Here is a 24191-nt window from a genome sequence, read left to right as displayed (position 1 = left end):
GTGGCCGCGCCTCGGAGCGGCGCGGTCGCCTCCCGGCAGCGCCGCGCGCTTGGTCTCGCCGTTGYGCCCGGGGGTCGCGGTGCGGCCGCCCTCGGTCTCGGTGTGCTGCCAGTCCCGCTCCGCGGGCCGGGGGTGCGGCGGGTGCAGCGGCTGTGTTTCCTTCCACGGCGCCTGGAGACGCCGTTGTGCGTCTCCCCTGACATACCCCCGCTCCTGAGGTAGAGCCCGTGCTCGTTTGTGACTTGCGTTTCTTTTATTCTTCTCCTTTTTTGCCTGTTACATTACAGAAATAATTTAATTTCATTTTTATTCAAGTCTTTTGAAAGCGTTTTCCTGCTTATAAAATTCCGCCTTTTTCTTATGATTATTTTTCTCCTCTTGGCATAAGATCATTTTTACTGAGTATTTGGAGGCTAATTTGTAACTAGCGGTGGTAAGCCACTCATCTCTTGTCACAGCAGTAGATTTATAATATTCTCCTGTGGATAAGTGAATAACAAAAGTGATTTGTAATAACGTTTTAACTCCTCTGCTGTGATTCATATGCACAAATACTGTTGACTTGTACTTTCATTCCTAGACAAACTGCAACAATGTCCTTTCCCTGCTGAATCAGTAGGTAAGAAAAAGCACGCTAAAACATCTACCATGTAAATAATTCAATGGAGAAGTTACTTGTATAGATCTACTTCTTAATTCAGAATACAGGATTCTTTATAGAACTTTTCTCACTGCTTTCACATCCTTAAGCGTGCATTAGTCTGTGGAAGCACTGCACATATGTTCTCTTTAGATGTGAGAAAAGCACCATATTGTTCAGGACATGTTTATGTTTTTAGAATGTGTTATTTTGAAATGCATAGGGAAACAGGGAAAATTACCTTTTGGATTTAAGGAACTTCTCTATTTTGATACCACAGGAAAAAAAATACTCTGGAATGTTGCTGTATGAATAATTATTCTTTGCAGACTCACTAGATTCCTACTTATTTCAGCTTCAATCCAACATTTTCTTCTTTCCTTAAAGATCTGTGGGCTACTCTGTGCATCCCACTGATCTTATCTGTTTACAATGTCCTTCCTGTTTAATCTATTTGTCTAGCACTGACAGCGTAATGGTGCTATTATGAGATTTCTTGTACTTTTGTATTTCTCTACTTCCCATTTTTCCCTGTGATTTTTTCAGTATCAAGTTAGAACAATCATTTCTCATGTAGCTTTAATTCCTTAGTCTTCTTTGCTTCAGCTATTGTTAATTATGCTGTTGTTTACGTATTTTGTGATGCAATTTACACCTGAAGAGTAGAAAAGTAAAACTGTGTTAAACTCATTTCTTTCAATTTTCTTTTAACCTGCTTCTAGTCTGTGTGTCTGTCCTTTTTGTTTTTCTCTAGTTCTGAAAATGTAAAGTCCTCGTGATTCCCTTTTACTCTGGAGGAAATGTAGACGCTCACGTAATAACTGAGATCACTTTGACTTCTGTATGCTTTTTGGTGCTCCAGTTTTTCATTGGATGAGATTTCTATACTGTGATGTGGGTGATTGTTTAGGACAACATAGCATAGGGCTTTACTTTGTGGCGGCTAGAGGTAAAGAAATCTTGTTTTGCTGCCAGGTATTACAGTTTTGAATTCTTTTCCTGCTGCTGAACTTATTGTGTAGTTGTGGGACAAAACATTCTGCAGCTTTCAATCAAGTATTGAAATTCTTCTTGAAGGTGTTGTGCTGGCTTTCTGCTCTTCTGGTCTCTTAGCTGAATACAAATGGTTTCCTGTGTCAATAGATTAGATAACACTTTAGGAAAAGTGCTGGATTTCTGGCATCATTGAACTCAGACCTATGGAATTGGGTAAAATGGTTAATTACTGGGGGGGGGGAGCAGAAGACAGATAAATAGCTATGATGTTGCAAAGATGAGAATCCCTTCTGCGAAAGGACTTATGGCTGAAAAATAGAAACTGAAGATACAAACTATAGGTTTCACCTGCTTCCATCCTAGAAAGGTCAGGCACCTGCCACTGCTGTCGCAGAGAAAGGCAAAACAGGTGCCTCACACCAAAAATACAGCTTTTGGAAATGAGCATTTTTCTCCACTGAACAAGTAAAATTCAAAATAATCCAGCTTCTTTTCTGTTGTGACTATGCTACAGAGAGGGTTGTGACTTGTGCATGGCAGGATGAAATCAGATAGATGAAGTAAGTATTGCTCCAAGCTGTCTGCTCTACCGATCTGACAGAACTGCTGCTTCTGAGACAGGGATGACTTAGTAGCTCATAAAACAGCTCCTGAACTGCTCCAATTTTCTATCTGATGTTTTAAGTTTAACTGAATTTGAGGTCAGGGTGCTTTCCTATATCAGACTGAAAAGCATGCCGGTTCAAGATTTCTTCATTCATCCTTGCTGCAGGGGTGGCAACTGCTGTCAGAAGAGTGGGCTAGATGATGGGTGGTGTGCACTTCAGCTGTCTGATTTTTAATCTGTTGCTGCAAATGAGTCGCTCTTCTCAGCTTCCCTCAGCACAAACCACAATAATTGCTTTTCTCTTATATTGTTTCAAATTTGTCTCCTCTAAATGTTTAATCTGTGCCCTTACTTAATCGAGATGATGTTCTCCCTTAGTGCCAAACTTGGCGTGGAAGATTTCAGGCACTGTGCTGCCAGTTCAGCACCAAGTGCCCATCAGAATAGGAGAAGGAACCTCTTGCAACAGAAAATACAATTAAACAGACTCCAGCACCTGGCAGTTTGTACAAAGCTCAGGAATCCATAAACTTTATGTGTTGTTGCAAAACAGTTGCAGATGGTCTAAACTGATGATTAAATATTGCTGCTGTTCTGCCCAGAAAGACTGTGCCCAGATCCTCTGTGTCTGGTTTCTGATTACAGTGGGTAATTAAGGGGGACAAAGCCAACTCTGGTTGTTTTCAGACATCTCTTTCAATTGTCTCTGGAGGGAGGAAGGGAGATTATTTTAATTCTCATTAAATGCAGATTTCATGACTGTGCAATGATTACAAATCACTGTTTTTTAAGTGAAATATTTGGAAAATCAAACAACAAAGGGAAAAGCAGAAAATAATGAGATAAGGTTTGACTCCAGTGAGTTGGGCTGTCTTCCTGTTTGATTTGGTTAAATACAGTTTGTAGTGGGGTGAATCCTTGTATATCGGTGCAGGTGCCTACTCATTTCTGCTGCTGGTATAGAAAACTTGCCATAAATTTGCTGATGTAATGAATGCATTTGATGGTAGAGGCAGTTCAGTTGAGCTGTGGCAGGTCGTTGACCGCTTACAGCCTTATTACCCTAGCAACTCTAGTCGTGCCTTCCGTTTCAAGCGAGGAGCAGTCAGCAGCCTCTGCATTCTGTTCAGATTGCCTGCAGTGTTCTGTGCTCCCCCAGGCTGGTGGCCCCGAGCTAGGGTGCTCTTTTTGTTAAGTTAATGAAGGCGCAAGTGAACCTTATGTTTACTTTTCCATGTGTAGTCTTTTGCTGCCAAACTGGGATGTGTGTTAAAGTCTGTCAAAGTTAAAAATCCTCTTCTGCCACCTCCCAATACCCGCTGCTCTTCTGTCCTGTTCACAAGTGGTTCATCAGCTCGTTTTGGAGCTCTTAATGTGCAAGTCTGGTATATCAGACTAAATTTCATTCACTGTTGCATAGACGTGTCAGAGAACGATGGAAAGCTGGGAGGAGAGGCAAGTCAGTCTTCTGCTGAACTTGCAAACGTCTTACACTAGGTAGCTGAAAGTTCAGAAATTTTTGCTTTGTTTAGTAGTTTGTTTCTTTTTTTCTGGATACAATTCATAATTTCCATTGCTGCAGGCAAGTTTTCTGTTTGTTTTTGAGGCATGCTGATGAGTGTAGTTGCCTCTGTAGAGACTTGAGAAACGACAGGCCAGTGTGCAGCTGGCCGTATGAGTGGTCCTAGCGACAGCACCAGTTTTTTAGGATTGGATCTTGTTATCCGAGGTACTGAGAGTGCAGCTTTGAGCTCCCTGACTGATGCCACAGAGAAGGAAGAAAGGTTGCTGTCTCTGCTAAAGATTGTGCTCTGTTTTTTTGGTGTTTGTTCATAAAAGACTTGTTCCTTTTAAAGCTTTTGGTGGCTGTCATCTGGCTCCTCATCTGTTCTTGCACTGGTTCAAAATAAAGCAACTGCAGGAATAGATATGTTATTGCCGGTCTTTGTACCTTCTATGCAAACATGCATCTGTTGGCCATTATAAATATATATTTTGTTTGTTTCTTTTTTATTATTAAATGGTAGCTCTAATTTAGGATGGGAAGGTGAAACTTCAGATCTTGTTTTCTTGTCTTTTCCTTGTCTACATGTTTTTCACAGTAGCAAGTTGTTGTGGGGACTTAGGTGCCCCACACAGTGAAAAGGTGAAGAGGAAAGGAAGTAATTCTCCATTAAAGTAATAAACTGTATGCATGTAGCTGCAGTGCACGTGTTTCCTTTCATTTGCCTCAGTTTATACAATTTTGGAGCTCTCAGGAAGTGTCTGGATTTTCCTTGTAACAGTTCTTTGAGTTTTTAATGTTTGGATTCTGTACCATCCGAAAGTGCCATGCCTCAGGAAAAATAGTGTAAAATAGGATTGAGGGTAGCTTGGTTTGTCACAAATGTTGAAAGCAAAAATAAGAAGTTAGTGAAGATACCCCTGGAGGTTTTGGGCTCGCTTTCAAACGTTCTGAATTGACAGCTCATATGTATTTTTCTTCAGTGGCTCCTTTGAACAGGTTGCCATGATGTGCTTGCAAAAGAAGCTCTATCACTTATGAAGATTTATTTCAGATTTTGTTAACAAAGAATTTCTGAGCTCCGCAGTAACAAGGTTACTTACAAAGCAGATGTCTTAGTAATATGGAACTACATTAGTGAGATTTCTCTAAACCTTCCTGATGTTTGGAGGAAACAATCAGGGGTCTAAACAGTATGTTTTCAGATTTCTGTGGGATATTTAATCTTGATATTGATGTGTAATCACTGCTCCAAGGAAGACAAGGCAGGGCCCTGAATAGATCATTGTTCTCTGATTTAGGACATAGTTTTGCTCACCTTCACACCACATGAGGGGAGGGCTTTCATTTCTACTGCTTGGAGACCTTGAGTTATATGTTCATGTAAAAATGAAGATCTTTGTTTCGCTGTGTGCTTCTGAAAAGGATCTGCCATCTGAAGCTTCAAATTCCAGTCTGCAACAGAAGGCTGGAATATTTCAATTAACATCAAAAACAAKTACAACTGAAGAATAGTGGAGAAAGGAGAGAGAGAATTCTGCCTGTACCAATCAGCAGCTTTTGTTTATTTTATAGTATTTTATATATGTCAGAGGGTTTTTTTTTCTTCTTTTTTAACGTGTATTGGCTGGGTTTTGCTTGGTGATATCAGTATTAGATTTAAATGAAAACCTCTTCTGAATAAATTGCAGTGAGTGAACTGCATTCAATAAGAACAAAATTAAGCTTAGCTAATAAAAAAAAAAAACTAAATGCTTTTCTTAGCATTTTCTTAGCACAACCAAGATGGGAAGAAAATGACACATTTTATTTATTAAACATGATTAACTTGCATTTTCTACCAAGAAGTCAAAACTTGAGTAGGTGTGTGAAGCTATGAAATTGTGTAAATAAATGTTTACATACAATATATGTGCTTTCTTAGTGAAACGTGCCAGTTCAACAGTGTATGTGATTAACTGTTGTTGGTTAGTAGCAATCCTTTAGAAAATAGAAAGGCAAAACAAAACTGAAAATCAAAGAGTGGAAGTTTAATGTTTGTCTTTAAATCAGTTGTTCATGACTGTGCATCTTTTGTGAAACGAGCAGAAACACAGCTGTTCTACTTATGCCTTGGTTTCTTAGTTTTTATTAATGCTTGTTGGATAACTGCAGTATTTTTAGTAAGGTTTAGCATAACATCAATAACAAAAGGAGGAACCTTAATGCCTGCTTAATAAAGTTTACCTGGGAATTCAATTACTGTCTGTTGCCAATATGTTGGCAGCATTAATAATTGCACGGTGGGCGTTTTCATAGTTTATCATAATGACTTCTATTATGTATTATAGAAGATTACTCCCCCCAACAATACATAATGCAAAAAAGGATGAAATAATTGAGTTGGAAACGGATTGCATACTCAGAGGAAATGGAGTTGGCTTCATGATGGAGTTTTAATTTAGATCTTGTTCTGGTGATATAGTCCCTTCCTATGGTACACCGCTTTGCATCTGACAAACCACCAGCTCCCTTGGTCCCTCGTTATAGCTACAGTCTCATTGGATTTTTTTTTTTTTTTTATGTTTAGGAATGAGAGAGAGGAATGAGATCCAAAAGCTTAAAGTAGGAACGTGCAAGGCAAATGTAGGGCTTTTTCCTGTAAACTTCAGGACTTCTTGTGTTGCTCAGTTTTATATCTGTTTGTAATGTTAAGCATCTGTCAAAGGTGATTTAGGATGTATCGGGTCGCTCTTCATATTGCACATTGAGGAGGGAGCAGAAGGACATATGAAGGACAAAGACCTGTCTGCCATTAAGGACATCGAGTAACCTAGTTTTTTTCCTTAGGTGATGCCATTTAGAAAAACATCCATGTTTTTTTGGGGGGGYGGGGGTGCTAGCTGGTTCGGGAGGGTTTAAATTATTGGTCGCTGGCAATGACACATTTGTTTCAAAGTTGATCTATGCAAAATTATATTTCAGTATACTCAGAAGACTTGTAATAGAAGTCTGCTTTAAAAAAAAAAAGTATGCAAACCCCTCCAACTAAATAACTTTTTTCATTTCAAAAAATCTCAAAGTATAGTACTGCTTCATGGCTATTGAATTATGACCTCAGTAACTGCATTAAAAGTGCATGGGAGCACTTTAGAGAAGTTTAAGTCAGGAATGTACCATCTATAATTGAAACAGCAGAGAAAATGTAGCGAGTGAGAAGACAGATAACCAAGTTTGAATAGATCTAGCTAGGAGCAAGCACCTAGAGCTTAGATTTGTGCTAATATGTTGTCTGAATTTTCATGATCCTATATAGCAAGAACCTTGATTCTGTTTCTTACCCAAAGTGCTGACAGCACTAATCCCCTAAAAATACAATATAATTTTGTTCAGTCTGCTGTCCTGTTTGCCTGTCATTATATTTAAAGCTTCAAGTGTTCTTTGGTGTTTTTTTGCGGAGGGTTACATCTATCTGTCTTGAGAGCTGAGTTTTCAGTTGCTAGCTTTTCATTTATATTAAAATAATTAACTACATAAATGCTCTCTAGCTTTATGCAGAAAGGCTCTGTTAGCTGGTCTGCAGCATGCTTGCTTTAATCAGAATCACAGCAGGACTACCTTATAAACCTGAAAGATTTAGTGCCCTCTGGGGGCTAAAAGTTCCCAACCTGCTGGGGAACTGAAATTCCCACTTTGAGGCCTGTACTCTTATTGGACCTGGCAGGAGATGGACACTGTCACCTATTTCATCTACATTTTTTTTTCCTATCTGTCTAGCTTTGAATCAAAATCAAGAGGAATCCAAAGTGCAGTAAAWGAGTGGACCTTGCATTCATGAAAGTGTGATGTAATTTTTATGACTGTAGACAGAGGGACTCCCAAAGCAGAAAAGCTGGGTCTTCCCTGCCAGATAATATTTTATGAAATGGATTGGATGAATATTAGATCTAATAAGGTTATAACATTATCTACAAGGCAACTTAAGCAGCTGATAGAAAGTAAAAATATTTATCCTATTGTTTTCATTGTTCTTAGCACGCAGGCTCCTGTTAGATAATAATGAATGAGCCTTGTTTTCCTGTAGTTATAGTGAATAGAGTACTTCTGTTTCGACTTGGTTGTCCTTCAAAAAGAAGTTAGGGAGACCAAATTTCATATCCTTGCAATTTTTGAAGAGGGAGAGTGTTTTCTTCCAATGCAAACGCTTTCATGCTTTTCTACCTTAATTAAAATATGAGATTAGGGTTAGTGCACTTTTTCTTGTCCCTGGCAAGTGACCTTAATTAGAAATTGTCAAATAAAATAATAGGTTGTTCCAAGCAAACTGTAAAGGTACATGCACTGCTTAAATGGGTTCCCAGCCTCTGCATAACTGCAGTAAGCAACAATACTCTTGTCCTCCAAACCCGAACTGGGGCTTTGATTCTGCATTCAGTGTGAGCAAACTTTAGACTGAAGGGTAGGAGAAGTCAGGGGAAATCGGGGTACAACAAGAATTCAAAATAAGCTTGTATGCTAGGTGGGTAAAAGAATTATCTTTGACTTCTATATGCTTGAGTATATTGGTCTTCTGTTTGTAAAGCAAGAAGCTGTCTCAGTTGTCTTAGTTGATTTCGGATCCTTGATTTCCAGTGAAGCTTGTCTGCTTTCGGATCCTTGATTTCCAGTGAAGCTTGGCTGCTATATAATCAGTGGTCAGTTCAGTTTGGGCACTCCTTGTCTTTGAAACACTTGAAGATGTTTTTCCCATGAATCATGTTCATGGATCAAACAAGGTAGGATGTTGACATAGCCCTTGGTAGAGTTATTCTTCTATTCATTTGATGTTCTGTTTCACTAAATTGATTTCTCTTCCAGTTTTCAGAGTTGTTAAGCACAGTGTAATCAAATCTTTTGAACAACTTGTGAGAATTTCCTCAGTAAGTAGTGTAGTTTTGGTGTTCTGGTTTGCAAGGGTCAACAAAGGTTTGTATTCATTCACCTTATTTTTCTGCCTTTAGCCTAACAGAGGGACAAAAAGACCCCGTGATGAAGAGGAAGAAGAAATCAAAGCACGGAGGAAACAAGCTAGTGCACGAGAACATAGTCGCCACCGAGAAGAGGAGTCCGTTGCACTGGAAGAAACTGATGATGATAAGAAGAAGCTTCTTCAGATAATTGAAAGGGATGGAGAAGAGGAAGAGGAAGAGGTAAATCACTAGTGGTATGTGGGAAAGAGGAGGCTGGAGAGAACAGTTGTCCTTTGTTCAAAGGAATTTTTTGTCATAGCCTAACTCTTAAGAAGAAAAATAAATTGTCTATACCTGTTTGAATACAAAGTTGTCCCTTTTCTAAGACAGATAATGCCAGTATAAAACTCTTCATATTTGTCGTTATATTTTTCTCACTATAAATAATTGGAGGGAAAAGAAGAAAATATTTGAGAAGGTATATTAACAATGAGAAATAAGCAATAACTAAATTACTTCTTTGTGATTTACATTTTTTGTTTGGATGATGAGACTAACTGATCACTTTCACATGCCACATACAGCTTAAGGTTGTGGTTTTACTTTCTTAGTTATTCAGTAATTTAAAACAGGGCTTCCCAAATATATCCTCTGAAGGTTTAAAGGGGGAAGGGTGGGTTTTTTAAAAATCTTTTTTTTTTTTTTTTTTTTTTTTTTTGGAAGCCTAATCTCTGTTTTGTGCTAAGAATACCTAATCACCTTCTAAAATGTGTGGTTAGGAAATAGCTTCTGTATTCTAATTAGTTTTGTTATTCTCATCAGTACACTCAGCCATCCAGCTTCTCCCACTCTCCCCCTCTTTCWAGCCATGCAGCAGCAAATAAGAAAACGTTCTTCTGTAGAAGAAAGGTCTTGGGTCAGAGGAGGGGGGTAGCAGCTGTCAAGGGTAAATGATTTCAAGCCTTGGAGACAGAAATCCAATGCAGCACTGGCCTTTCTGCCAAGGGCCAGGGAAAAGATCACTTTATAAATGTGACACATGGATTGGTATAAATCTAGAAGATATTTGCTTCCTGCTGCCTGTGTCCTGTTTGATTTAAAAAAAAAAAAAAGTGATATTCACCACTGCAGAATCATGTGGGTTTGTAAAATATCATTGTCCTTTGTATACAGCATTGCTAGCATTCGTCTCTGAAATCTCCCATGTTTTTTTGATGTTGAACTATTGCCATTACAGTTGTTGCTGATAGCTGAGAAAGATAATACAGGATTTCTTTAGCATTTGAGCTCCAGGATGAATGGATATAGCCAAAAGCTCTGTTGACTGGCTAGTCTTGTGGATTCCTGCAGTGTGCAAGTCCTTTGTGTTTGTCAAGTACGGTTTACGCATCCAGGCATTTTAAGTGATAGAAGTCCAAGGGTTCTTTAGAACCAAAATCTTGTGTTTATTATCTTGGAATGTAGCTTATGTAGGTGCCTTCAAAATGCTCTTTTATTTCAGAGATACTTACTATATCAGTAAATTTGATGGAAGGAAGCTAATCTGTGGGACACTTTTAATACTGGACACATCTTAAATACAAGATATAGAGCAAACTGTAATGGATGTAGTATAGTAGAATTTATTAAAGAAAGCAGAGAATCGAATAAAATAAAAAAGGTTACAGTGTCAGCATCTGTGACAGTATCTATGCGGACTGAAATTCCATTGTAGAAAGAATATAGTTTGGGGACTATAGTATTGATTACTTGAATGGGATGGTGATGTGAACTGCGAAGTGCTAAGGCAGTTTAGAGTTGAGAAAGTAGGAAACCCAATAATAATGGAAGACTATCTTCATATTGCCTAGTGTTATTATTGTAATGGGGCCTGCTGGAGGAATTTAAATTTTAGATCTCATAAAAGATTGTTGCTTAGTCACTAATCAAAGAATCCTCAAGAGCAGAAGCAACTCTTGATTTGATCCTGAACTGGGGACGCATAACTTAGGTTAAGATGCAGAGGATCTTTTTTCTTGTCATTTTTTTCTATTTTGAGAATTTCTTTGTAAAAGTGATTGTAACATAGCCACATTCAGCATACTTGTAGAAGGGGGAAGAGGTTGCACAAAAAAGTTTTATATCAATGTTTAATTGAACAGGAGAATGTAAGTAAATGCCAATTGAGAAAGACTTCAGAAGGACTCCAAAAGTAAAAAGAGAGCACAAGAGCTTAAAAAAAAAAAAGAGAAAAGACTTTTATTTTAAAGTGAAAGCTTGTCACTTGTGAAAGCTTGTCCAAGTGACAAAGTGAGGAAAATACAAAAGAGCATAAACTCAGGGCAGTTAAATGTAGACCTACAAAAGGAAATGATACAATAGAATTCTGGAAAGAAACTTTCTATTTAAAAACTGCTAATGCAGATTTACTGTAATATGTCAGTAGCAGAAAGACTCATGAAAAGCTGATGGTGCTGAGGGTGCTAATTAATAATGTAAGTGTAAAAGATAGCTCCAGGAAGATGGGCCACTGCAAAACACTAAATTTTTTCATTTGTATTCAGTTTCAGAAAGCATAGTGAAGCTCTTCTGGTTCTCTTACAAAGAACCTTCAGTTGGTAAACCTCTGATTTATAAAAACCCAATTTACTAGGGTTTGCTCTGGGGAACTTGCTCTGATCAAAGTTGGAGCARATCAATAAATGAATGGTAATGGTGTATGAGTTTTGTCAGCTTTCTACAGTGAGACTTCCAGTGATTACAATTTGTTCCTTTGCTGTATCCCTAATGAATTTGGGCCTGTACAGTCTTATCACATCCAGAATATTGATTATTCTTCTGCTTTTTGCCAGGAAATTGTTCCAGCCATCCAAATGTTAAGCTCTGTGTTTTGTAATTTAATTAGGAGGAACCTTTGGATGAAAGTTCAGTGAAAAAGATGATTCTCACCTTTGAGAAGAGGTCTTACAAAAACCAGGAGCTGCGGATCAAGTTCCCTGACAATCCAGAGAAGTAAGATCATGCTCAGCCCCTCTGTACTGCCCTTTCTTCCTTTGCTTTGTTTCAGCCCTAAATCAATTTCTTGAGTGTACAGATGTTTCTGGTTACATTAAACTTATGTAATGGCAGTTAATGCCATGTAGTTCTTATGAACTGTATTTGAAACTAACATTGTTAATTAAAAATGGCATTATTGGAAAAGTTCTGGTTTATTAAATTCTTGCTGTTTATATGTTAGATTGTGAAATTTCAACACTAAAATTCTAATTTGTTCTTTGCCTTTTGAGAGCACAAAAATTGAATAAGGTTTTGTAAATTTTCTTTTTTTCATTAGGTATCTAAATAAATGGCCTTGTTCTCAAAAGTGAGCTAACTAGCTGTTCCCAACATCAGTCTTATTACCAATTGGCAGGAGAGAATGATCAGCCATGCTGATCAGTATGTGATAGTCGGAGAAATCTAGAGATTTTTTTATTTTATTTTWTTTTAATATATATGCAGGGTTTTCTCTGTGTAGTTACAACTTCTTGATCTTTTTTTGGAAGTTCTATAGCTTTCAGATTTATGGAATTGGACTGGATCTACTTATTTACTCTAAGTATGTAAATTATATCGTAGGAAGGGTTATACTACTGTGTGATTAAACTTTACGGGGCAGCAGCAGGACAGAATGAGGCACAAACTGCTTATAGCGAGCTCTGAATTCAGTGACTCTGAGGTGACCAGAACGGCTCAGAACGGGGCTGTGGTACCTGGGCGCCCGAGTCTCGCCTGCTGCCTTGGGGAATGCCTTGCTCTCCCTGCTGAAGGCCTGTRTCCGCTAGGCACAGCTGAGGTACTTCTTGCCTCTTCATTAACAGTTTTTGTCTTGCATTAGGTTCATGGAATCTGAGCTGGATTTAAATGACATCATTCAGGAAATGCATGTGATTGCGACTATGCCAGACTTGTACCACCTGCTGGTGGAGCTGAATGCTGTGCAGTCTCTCCTTGGGCTGCTGGGCCACGACAACACAGATATCCTTTATTGTTAAAGCAGCTCTCTTGTGGGAGGCTTTTTACAGACTTTTCTGTAATCTCTTATATCCTAGTTTCAGAGACTACTGTATATATTTTTCTCTTCTTTCCCACAGCACTGAATTCATGTCCTTTTTCAAGTAAAAGCTTTCTTTGTTCAAGTAATACTGAGTTTTTTCAGTGGTGGTGTTCTCCTTTCTTGTTTTATGAACTTTTCATCTAAGTTTGAGTGGCTGTATTAGAGTATGGCTAGATGAACAACACAGGAAAAACTAAAGTATTGGCTTTGCAGCATATCTGACTACCTGTAAACTTTTACCTTGAATGGTCCCCAGTAAAAGTGAAATTGGTTACCCCTTTTTCACTGAGGGCTGAGTTGTCTTATGTTTTCAGCCACTTACCATGGACTAGCTCACTGTAATTTTACACCCTAATTTATAACTGTGATAAATTCTTCATGTGTTCATATATTTAATTTGGTCTTCTCAAAGTTTGAGTTTGTAGGTAGCCCCTCTGGTTATATGAATATCCAGAGATGTTTCCATGATGAATCAGTTCTTGTTTCACTGAACCTGACCCTACGTGCAGCTGTCTCTTGTTCCTCTTAAGATCTGAGGACATCTCAGAGAGAGATTTCAGTCTATACTGTATGTTAAAGACTCTGGTAATCCTAAACAAGGACAATGTTGTTTTTTGACTGTCTTGCTGCCTCGGTGCTTAGCCTTCAGCTGGTAAATAGAATTATATTTGGCTTACCATTGTGCAGAGTCTTTAAAAGTAAAGCTCAATCTGTGTTGCTTTTAAAATATTCCACAGTAGATTAAACTGAAAAATCGTGCCATGATTTGAGAGATCTTGTGTCTGTGTCCTAACAAATGTTAGTGAATGAAAGGAGCAGTGAAGCCCAGTGGGAAGCGCACTGGACTTGGGACTTCTGGCGGCTTTTCTTTTTACCTTTTGTCACTTCATGACCTTGGGAAAATCATTTAATTCTTGACTTCCTTGTATGCTCTGTAAAGAGGTAGATGATGCTTGCCTGCTTTTCTGAGATGTTTTGAAATATGCAATATTAAAAGGCCTGGTAAGTGCTAGCTGTTGTGGTCTGCTGCAGGGATCTTGGTTTTCTTTTTTTATCACTTTTCCATGTAGTACTATGTACTAAAGAAACCATAATTCATTCTTTCTAAGTGTGCAGTGATTAGAATATAAAAAAACATTTCGCTGCATAGCAGTTTCCRTTACAAAACACTATTTACATGTTTGGCTATTTTGACTTGTGGCTAACTTAACCTTGGTAGAATGCTGATTTCTGCAAAACAGCAAACACTGCTGCTTGCCTTATCTGTGATCTATAATGGAAATTATTCTCAAGTAAATGTTTGTTAACGATTTACTATTTTACAGTGGGAATTGCCTGCTATGCTAACCAGTTTCACAGTCGTCATAGTTCAATATTTTATTCTTTTTGCCAGACCGCAGGCTTTTTGTGTACTATGTGCGTGGCATTAAAAGGTTATCTTGAATTTGTCATTTACAGAGTAAACAAACTACAGGGATTTTGACTGGGATAGTAGGACTGGTTCATAGCACCCTTAAAAGCTGCAGTGTACAGGAATACACCTTGCTTTATYCTTTCAGCCATGAAAAACCATGTCCAAAGGTCATGGCTGCTGTTGAGGACTTGTCAGTGTTTTCACTGTGAACTTTTTTTTAAATTGGTTTGCAACTTGCCTGTCAGTTTAGGGGTAGAAATTTGGCCTGTGAACTACAATTTTGGGAGAAAAAAATATTTCTTGTTATAAAACTGTTGACGTGTTTTCAGATATGTTGGAACCACGACGGAGGCTGTAGTAATGCCTTTTTTATGGTAATGCTGCTGCTTATTTACAGAACAGAAACCCTGTTGAAGTGAAGCATCTAGACCTATAGCCCAATAGGGTACAGCTCACGTTTTCTATTGACTTTTTAATAAAAACTTAATGGGAAYAGATCTTAAAATGAGTTCTCCTAAGGGAATACTAAACAAGTGATTTTTCAGGTTTGATTTAAATTTAGTGTCCTGTGGGACTAATGCAAGGAGAGAAAAGCAATATTTGGGCTGGGGGATGCAAATAATCTGCTGAATCAAAGAATCAGGTAGTTCTACACAGAACATGTGAATGGAAGATGATTGCCAATAAGATTTAATTAATGAAAGTCAGGAAAGCCTCAAGTGAGGTCTTGTTTTTCCTTCTCCTGAATTCTTTAGGACCATTGACATTGTCATTGGAAGCCTCAATAGAAGCTACCTGGATAGAAATGCCCTAGAAAATGGACTCTCTTCTGGCTGCTGGAGGGATTCAAGTGCAGTTGCATAGTAGCTGGTCAGAGGTCAAGTTACCCTTAACCATTTAAAATTCATTCTATGGATACAGCATTTATGTTCATGTCTTAGATGACCTGTCTTTAGCGCTAAATAGTATGAATGATTTTAAAAAAGGACTTCTGACTTGGTGTGGCTTGGCCTTTCTTCTAGGCTGGGCTACAGAAATAATTTCCTGTTGCATTCCTGTATCTCCTGTTACATTGGGTGCCTGTTTAGAACATTGTTAAATCATGGAGTAGTGTACACCGGATCAGAAACCTCCAGTGTCCCTTTCCAATATCCTGCTCAATGTAGGACCAACTTCAAAGCTAGATCAGGTTGCTTAGGGCCATGCCCGACTGAGTTTTGACATTCTCTGAAGATGGAGATTCACCCACCTATCTGGATGTTTCCAGTGCTGTGCCATTTTTCTGAAGAGTTTTTTCTTTATCTAGTTTGAATTTCCCTTGCTGCAACTTTTATCCTTTGTTTCTCATCCTTTACTGTGCACTCTGAGAAAAATCTGGCTCAGTCTTCTTTATAGCACCCATTAGGTAGCAGTAGCCTTCTCTTCTATGGGTTGATCACACCCTGTTCCCTCAGTCTCTCCTCCTATATTATGTTAGCCCCATGACCACCTTATTTGTCCTCCACTCTACTCAGTCCGCTATATGTCCCTTTTTTGGGGTAGCCCAATTCTAGATGTTGCCACGTGAGTGCCAAGCAGCCAGTAAGTTCTCTTGACATGCTGATTTTGCTGTTGCTAATGCAGTGCAGTATGTGGTTAACCTTTATTGCTGCACTGGCACACTGCTGACTCATGTTCAGCTTGTCCACCAGGACTTCCAGATTCTTTTCTGCAGAGCTGTTACCTCTGCAGCCAGTCCCCAATGTATGGGGTTGTTCCAGCCCAGATGCAGGGCTTTGCATTTGTTGAACTTCATGCAGTGTCTGTTGGCCCATTCCTCCAGCTTCTGTTGCTTAATAGTTGACAGATGTGACTCCTTGCACAATAAACGTAAGGCAGGTTGTTTTCTCTTTATTTGTTTATTGAGTCATGCCCTAACTTGCTTTTAAAAATTGCACCCTGATACCTTTCAACCACGTTTTTGTATAAGCATAAGTGCCTGTGTGCCCAGTAAGGAATAACCATGCTTCTCTTTGATTCCTGATGGCAGTTGTAGGTGGAAGTGATAGGGCAATCATCTGAAGATGCATCCACCCATTGTGAAAATGTACAGATAGCTTTGGCTTGGTTAAGGATTGCTGTAGAGTATAAAGAAAGTAGTAATCATACTGATGTATGTGTTCTGCAGTGCCTACACGTAGGTTAGCTTGGGATTGGAACAGGCAACTTTATTACAGGATTTCCTGAGACTAGATAAGTCAGGATTGTAACCTTATTAAAAATAGCTGTATTAAAATACCTTTCTTATTGCTGCTTGTGTGTCTGAGCAAATGCACAAATAGGAGACCTGGGAGGCTGGTTTGTTAGCCTGTGAATTTTAAAGATTCATCACAAAATTACCATATAGTACATGCTGAAAACTGCATATCCTGTTCTACCCCAGTGGGAATTGGGGAAGATTGATCAGAGTGTCTGAGAAAATAAGAAAGTGGGTCTAATGAGATGGAATACGTCTCGTTGTACAAGAGAGCTATGTAGCAGTCAAGGGAACCATGTGTTATGCAGCCTGGTGTTAATGAGTGAAAATTGGGCTGGCAGAAGCTATGCTGTTCCTGTGAGTTACATGGTTATAGGAGCCTGCTGTCCTAATTGGGCCAGGCAGAAAGGGGTTATCACTTTTGCTTCATGCAGTGGCCTTGTTAGGTGCATGCTGTATCAGGTTAGCAAGGGTATCACTGAGAGGATAATACCCAAATCAGATTATTGTAATGCATTTCTCTGTGCTTATATTCCGTCTTGATAATGCAAGATGGTGAATAGTTATACCAGCTCTAGAATATTTTGTTTTTAAAAAGGTCAAAAAGCAAATATCATCAAGCAACAGTAAAATTGCCTGACACAGTGAGCACACGATGACATTTGTTTTATCATTCCTAATTGTTAGCATTCCTTGATTTATTTATTTATTTTTTTTAGTGTTCCTTAAGCCTGTCTTCTGAAGTAGTCTCTATGCTCTTGGATCTGCTGTTCCTGTGCCCCAGTTGTGTAATGCATTACCAATTGTTCTGGATCATGGCATGAGCATGCTGGCCTAAGAACAGAGAAGTGCTATTATGATGTTAAATGTGTCTGTCTCTGTGTTGGTTGTCCTTAACATCTTCCACATGTTTCCATAGCTGTGGTAGACTTGCTTCAAGAACTGACTGATATAGATACTCTCCATGAGAGTGAAGAAGGAGCTGAAGTCCTCATAGACGCTCTAGTAAGTAGTAAGCTCTAGCTTATTCTGGATGGTTGAACAGTGGCTGCCTTATACTGCAGAGCGGTGAATACTCTGGAACTGTCACGCTTTCCGCAGCCGTGGTTTTATGTAATACTGACACCACAATGAAGTTACCTAATTCGTGTGTCTGTTTTCTTATAGCCGAAATGCTGTAATTGAGGCTCTGATGGGTTTCTTTAATGTAATGCCAGAGTTTGGGGAGTAGGCTGTTCTTGCAAATTATTAGACCACTTCCTTTTTTGGAAGGAACATGCTCATATTTCAAAATCTCTGTAGGATGGGGGATTTTTTCATACAGTGAGGGAGAATAAAGCACTATCTCTGACTTGGATAGTGGTCTACTGAAAATTGAAGCTTGTTTGGCATTTTTCTTCCTCCTTTGCAGAAAAGAGTGATTTCTCTTCACCCTAGAAAAACTGAAATCTGAGGCAGAGCTCAGGTTGTTATCTGAAGAACAGCAGGGCCACTGTGATATTTTAGTCTAACCTCTTGCATAGGGAGACCAGCAGACTTCTACCCAGTAGCTGTTGTTTCAAGCACAATAATTTGTGGCTGAATTAGAACGTCTGTTACTATAGTGAGGTTACACTTTTTTTTCTTGTGTAAAAAGGAAGAAAAAGCTTGAAGGCTTTCAAGTAATAAAGCTGATACATTTTAAGGGTGGGGGAGAGTTTAGATTTAATGATCCTTTTTGCCATAGAGATTAAACAACCTATTTTCACTAGCATTGCTGAGTCTTGCATGCTCTCTGCCTAGTTAATATTCCTGAGCGCCTCTTGCCTTCTGTGCTGATGGACTTCCTCTTTTCTTGGCATTTGTGCTGGGTGCCTTCTGCTGTTAGACTTGAGAATGCCGAAAAGAGCAGAAGCACTTTGCAGACAAGCGATGCCCAGGAAAACTGAGGATCTACATGTCTGTTCTCCTTTCAGGCAGCTTCTGCTAGTGAATTGCTGCATTTGTGAAACATTCTGAATCAGTCTTGTTCTGTAACTATTATGTTGAAATTGGAAGACAGGGAATTATGGGTTTTCTTTTGTTTGTTTTCTTTATAGAAGATCAGGGTGAGAAGGCTGTTTTTCTTCTACAATCCTTCTAGTCCAGTCACTATAATGTTGCCTTCCAAAGGTTAATTACAGTGGCCCTGAGCSGAGTTCCTCTAGACGGCCTCAGGGCTATTCTTAATTACTATCCCTTGATGGAAAGATTGCTGGATGAATGAAATGGAAGAGAGGAACTGGTAGAGAAGATGTTTACTACAAAATGCACTGAGAAATAGTAAATCAAACAGAAGTTCTTCCTGTGTTTTCCTTGTCACCAGCCCACTGATATAGCCAAGTTTCACAGGTTTTCTTTTTCTCTTTGAAAGAAATAGGTCAGCCATATCTTGGGAGAAATGTTTAGATATCTGCTTTTTAGATGACTTTTTTGGTTTTTTTGTTCATTGAGAAAGTAGATATCTTTTAGGTTTTCTGTGAAGATCATTGCATTGCCTTCCACAGCAACTGGTACCTATATTTTTCCATGGCTTCATCGTTCAACATTCAAAGACAGTATTTTGAATTAGAATGATAGTTTAAACTTCCCAGGCTTGCATCTGTGATGGAAAGCTCACCAAAGTCATAGTGGTCTTCGTCCCATTCCAGTTTTAAAAGCAGACAACCTGTACTAGATTTTTGAGGGGGCTAGAATCTCACTTGCAAATGTAGATTCCCATTCCTGCTGTTGATCTGTTGTTTGCGTTTCATTAGCTCACTCAAATCAACTTGGTATATCCACCTTACTAGGATTTAAATGCAAGGCTGGTGATCATGTAGGTTTTGGATTTAAATATGCATGTGTGACCAGTTTCTTCAACTTTATCAACCTCTTAAGATGGAAGATATAACAAAAATGCACATAGACTAGCAGTAAACAATTGAAAGTAGGAGAACTGCATGCAGAGCTGACAGCTAGCTAATACTTGGTGGTTTGTAGTGTCTAGTGCTTAAGAATTCAGAGGGATTATAAATCASTTGGGGTGATTCAGGGAATAAGACTGTGACAAGGTTCATATTTTTCCTCCAGATGTTTTTGTTTCATGTGAAACACAATTTTCTAATGAAGAAAAACATTGTGATGGATTTACTTGATGAATCCTTTGCTAGCTCTGAGATTTTAGAGCAAGATTGTTAATATCTCCTGATCAGAGTCATGTTTGGCTGAGTGCTTCAGTAGTGATTACTGATTTTTCTGTTTGTGTGTGTGTGTGTGTGTGTATATAATCTGTGTGTGTGTATATATATATATATGTATATTTTAATCCCTTTCCAGTCCCCCTGTTCTCCCTCTCCCTCATCTTCCTTTTTTGAATCCTCTTTCTTATCTTTCTCATGACCATGGCAATTTAGGTGGAGGGCCAGGTTGTGGCCTTGCTGGTCCAGAATTTAGAGCGCCTGGATGAAAGTGTAAAAGAGGAAGCCGATGGTGTCCACAACACACTTGGTAAGTGGGTGTAGTGCAGCATCTTGCTTCTTTCTGTATTTTGTACAAAGGGAGGTTGAGTTATCCCTCTGCTTCCCTTCCTCCCTTGCCTTCTTTCTCTTGAACTGCCAGCACTGAAGTAGAGAAGCTAGTATGAATTTCATTCAAGCACAACTTTAACTCACTCATAGTAAAGCATAAATCTGTTGAGCTAGCGTTTTTGCGTGACTGCTTCCAAGGTGCCTCTTCCCAAAGCGATTATGTAAGAAGGTGCTGATATACAGATGAAATTCTGTGCATCACGCCAAAAAGTTTATTTTACTCRCCATGTATTTATTCTATATTCAGTACAGTTATGAGAGCCGTTCATGTCTTAGTAATATATTTAACCTTCAGGTGGTAAAAAAAAATTACATTTTATAAGAATATATCATTATCCCTCTGCTCCCCAGTCTTAACTGTCAGCACAGTTACTGTTTTGCAGTGTGTTTCCATTAATACTCAGACCATCATCCACTCCTTTCAGTCACTCAGGATGGTAATTCCTTTGATTCCTTATGTGTCTGAGGACTGGAAGAATGAGAGATACTGGAAGCAAGAATTTTGGAATTTTTGCTGATGCTGTTGTGCAGGATCAGCTCTTGTTAGTTTAGGCTTGTGCAGTGGAAATTGCTACTGGAATAAAGGGAAGATATCTTAGTCGTCTTCCGGTAGGTGTTGGTATCACACTGTCTGAAGATAGAATGTGTTAGCAATGAAAAAACTGAGACAGTATCGTACAGCTGAGCTTAAGCGTCCATCAAAACCAGATAGCTTTGCAAATAAGATAAGTAACTTTGAAAAGAGCAGTGCAGCTGTAGGAAGGACCTGGCAAAGCAGTGCTGATACAGGTGAAGGCTGAACTGCGGATGGGGGTGCGGGGGGGAAATGAATGTTTTCTGTGTCTGTTTTCTCAGCAATAGTAGAGAACATGGCAGAGTTCCGACCAGAGATGTGCACAGAAGCTGCGCAGCAGGGCCTCATGCAGTGGTTGCTCAAGAGGCTGAAGGTGAGCTTATTTTCCTGTTGCCATTTGAGAGAGTTCATAATAAAAACTGACAGACCAGTGGTCTGGAATCTAGTGTATTTGAGATAGCCTTTGGCCTTTAATATTATGCCAGACACTATTATTGGCTCTTTTGGTTTGTATAGGTTATCTTTCTTTGTTACAACATTTGTGAATACAGTGAATTCAAAACTCTCCTCAAACTGGAAAATGTCCCTTTTAATTAATTATAAACTAGCAAAATTGAAAGAGCTGACTTTGTATAAGAAGCTCCACACAATGTGGTTTAAGTCCGTGAGTAGCAGTGATCTGATTTTTGTAGTGTTTGCCTGGAAGAATATCTGTAATGTTGTGTCTTCTTGAACACCTTTGCTTTTTGCCTGTTTCTGTGGCTGTTCTTTTTGGTAATGCATCCCTGATGGTACCATGAGAACTATAGTCTTGCCGTTATTGCAGAGTTGGACACTTGACAGCACTACAAAACATCTCTTGGGCTGCAAGCAGTGATTTGATTATCCTGAGTAGCTGTGTTACCATTGTGTTCCTAGCTCAAGCATCAACAGTGCTAGAGTGCTGCCAGAACCTGCCTTCCTTTTGTAGACTAGTTAGTATGAACTTAAAACACCACTTAAATCAAGCCAGGTGGGGGTTGTTGCATGTGTTGGTAGAAGCCAAGTTAAGGACAAAAATSAAGTTACACTTCAGGGCTTGTATTCTGTGTTTTTAGTTTAAATGGACATACTTTATCTCCTGTGCCTTGTCTTACATTGTAAACTTCCTATAATAGAAAGTGTCTTTGTTCTGTTTGTGTGGTTCCTCTGTAATGGATTTCTCATTTGTGATTAAGACCTCTAGGAGTGCAAAAAGCTGATCTGTAAGCAATGAAACTAATAAAGCCCATTTTTCATATGCATTTATTTCCTACACCTCTAACACATTCCTAAGTCTCAAGTGTTGTCTTTATTCATCTGGTGCTGTTGGCGGCTTTTTTTCTTCAATGAGCTCATCTAATTGCCTTTTGAATTCAAATATACTCTCTGATATTCTTAGCATCCTGTGCCAATGAGTTACACAGTTTAACTCTGCCGTGTATGAAAAGATACCTAAAACATTCCCTGGAAGAATATTCTAGGAAATGAGTTGATAGTTTTACTCATTTATAGAGTTACTGAAGAAAACTTAGTGATCAGATTCTGGGCTTTATCTAAACTTTATTAGCAAGGCATTAGGCACTTCCGCACTTAAATATCTTTGCGGTTAGGCATCTGAATGGCAAAATATATTCCAACAGTTTTCTAAGCATGAAGATATTCGTCTGTGCCCCTTATGTACTTATTAGCAAAAGTAGCCTGTAATTTCTGACTGCTGGTAGTAATGTRATTATGTTTCTTTTGCTTAAAACCAAAGAATAGTTAATTTTATTGCAGGCAGGTATGTACTGAGTGCACGTCTGCTGTCTGCCTTGTAATTTTTCTGGCTGCTGAAAGACTTAGAAACTTGGGAAAGCAAGATAATCGCAACTTGGATTTCCCTGGTTGATGCAAGAGAACATGAATGTTTAAGGCCTGAGAAACTTGGTGCTGAATGTGTGTATTTTCTTTACTCTTTTGTGTTCATTTCATCRGTGTTTGGGGGAAGTGTGATCAGGCAGTGTTTTTCCTTGCTTACAAGATGTCATTGTGGAGGGATGCGCACTAATGAAACCTCCTTCAGTAACCTTTGCTTTTGGCAGTACTTGGTTTTGCACCTCTCGCCCTGACAGGCATGTGTTTAGTATTAAACCCCTATCTTGTCATCGGGGTGGAGCGTTGTGATGCTGAATGCTGTCTGTAGGATGAATTTTAAAATCAAGGTTCTGTCTGGGAGTTGGTAAGGACATCTGGCACATGGCATAGGATGTGAATTTCCATTTTCTGCCTACATTTCAAGTTGCATAATTGTATTCCGACTGTCAGAATTGCCTCAGAAGTTCAGATGGAGAGCTTGATAGCTTGCTTCTCCAAACATGAGCCTGGTTTGAATGATGCTTTGTGCAGTGTTCAGAGAACAGAACATTATTTCCTAACACTCGTCCTACGATAGCAGTTGGTATGTGCTGTAATAGGAGCCAATAGAGTTGTATAGCACCCAGCACCTGCCACCTTCCCCCTCTTGTACCACCTTAGAAGTGGTATGTAAATACCATAATCCATAGAGTTGTTTGGGATCTTTCAGAATGAAAAGCTTTATTTTAGAGTCCATACTTTATGGCATTTTGGATCTTCCTGCTTTTCATGTTTTTATGTTGCATGATGCTAGTGTATTGTGACCCTTCCTGGGGCAGCAGATTGAGATAATTGGCCCATATGTAGCTGCGTGCAGCCAGGTTCACTCAGTCAAGCTGTGGGTGGTCCTGTATTTGACAGGGGGAATGCGGGTGACAAATGGTATATTTTAAGCCTAGCGCCTATTACTTTTTACTCTTTTTCTCTTGAACAGTGGAATACAAATAGCTAGTTACTGATTTGGTTTCATAATATGACTTTTTTTTTTTCATTTTTGAATGTGGAAGAGATGTATGAACTGAAAGCTATGCTGCTGTGCAGACTAGCCCTGTCTCATGTTCTTCTGGTTGTGACGTTGTGGTCCTTATCAAAGTTTGAAAGCTGCTAGTTAATATTACTGTTACGTGTTTTCTGGAATTCAATTTTTGGTGACAGGTGCAGACTTTCAGAATAGGGGTAAGCCCATGTACTTATGTAACAGTAATGGAAAATTTATGACAGGAAAGAGATTTTCTTGCAAACAACTGGATCCTTTTTTCCTCAAGCTTTTTGAGCCAACTCTGGCAAACCTAATTATGTAGGACAGTGTGGAGGATCAAAGTTGACTTCTCCCCCAACCCCGTCATCCCTGAATCCATGAAAATTATTATTATTTTGTTACTGAGTCATATGGCAAAATTACTGCTGTTGTGTTTTGGTTTAAACGTTGCTCATGCATTCAGTGATTTGATTAACATATTCTTCAAATCCAGTCAAACATAAAGTGTCCTGATGGGTTTCTTGGTCCTTCTTTCACCAACAGGCTAAGATGCCTTTTGACGCCAACAAGCTGTACTGCAGTGAGGTGCTGGCTATTTTGCTCCAGAATAACGATGGTGAGACATGCCTCTGACATTGATATCCTGTTAGGATAGGATCCAGGCTTGTTTCAGATCATGACAGTGCTCTTCTGCCTTTTAGCTTCCCTTTGCTTGCTCACACATTCTTTCTCTCTCT

General features: G+C 39.0%; 1 protein-coding gene across 3 annotated transcripts in view; it reads left to right on the top strand.

Moving 5' to 3' along the window:
• The window catches only part of CTNNBL1 (catenin beta like 1), a 64369-nt gene that overhangs the window by 508 nt on the left and 39670 nt on the right, over positions 1 to 24191 (top strand). Inside the window, exons 1-8 of one of the 3 annotated variants that reach the window (XM_026056395.1) lie at positions 149 to 218; positions 8727 to 8915; positions 11560 to 11666; positions 12532 to 12671; positions 17308 to 17405; positions 19814 to 19907; positions 20843 to 20934; positions 23998 to 24070. In XM_026056395.1, coding sequence (XP_025912180.1) covers positions 11593 to 11666; positions 12532 to 12671; positions 17308 to 17405; positions 19814 to 19907; positions 20843 to 20934; positions 23998 to 24070 — 571 coding nt within the window. In that variant the 5' untranslated portion in view covers positions 149 to 218; positions 8727 to 8915; positions 11560 to 11592. Of the gene's footprint in view, positions 1 to 148; positions 219 to 499; positions 620 to 8726; positions 8916 to 11559; positions 11667 to 12531; positions 12672 to 17307; positions 17406 to 19813; positions 19908 to 20842; positions 20935 to 23997; positions 24071 to 24191 lie in introns of those variants that run through there. The other 2 variants (XM_026056386.1, XM_026056374.1) reach the window with 2 other exon arrangements.

This window comes from Apteryx rowi, unplaced genomic scaffold (genome assembly GCF_003343035.1).
Source record: "Apteryx rowi isolate R43461 unplaced genomic scaffold, aptRow1 scaffold_0, whole genome shotgun sequence".
In the NCBI taxonomy this organism is placed as follows: domain Eukaryota; kingdom Metazoa; phylum Chordata; class Aves; order Apterygiformes; family Apterygidae; genus Apteryx; species Apteryx rowi.
Note: the sequence above shows the minus strand (reverse complement) of the source record. Positions and strands in the feature narration are given on the sequence as shown.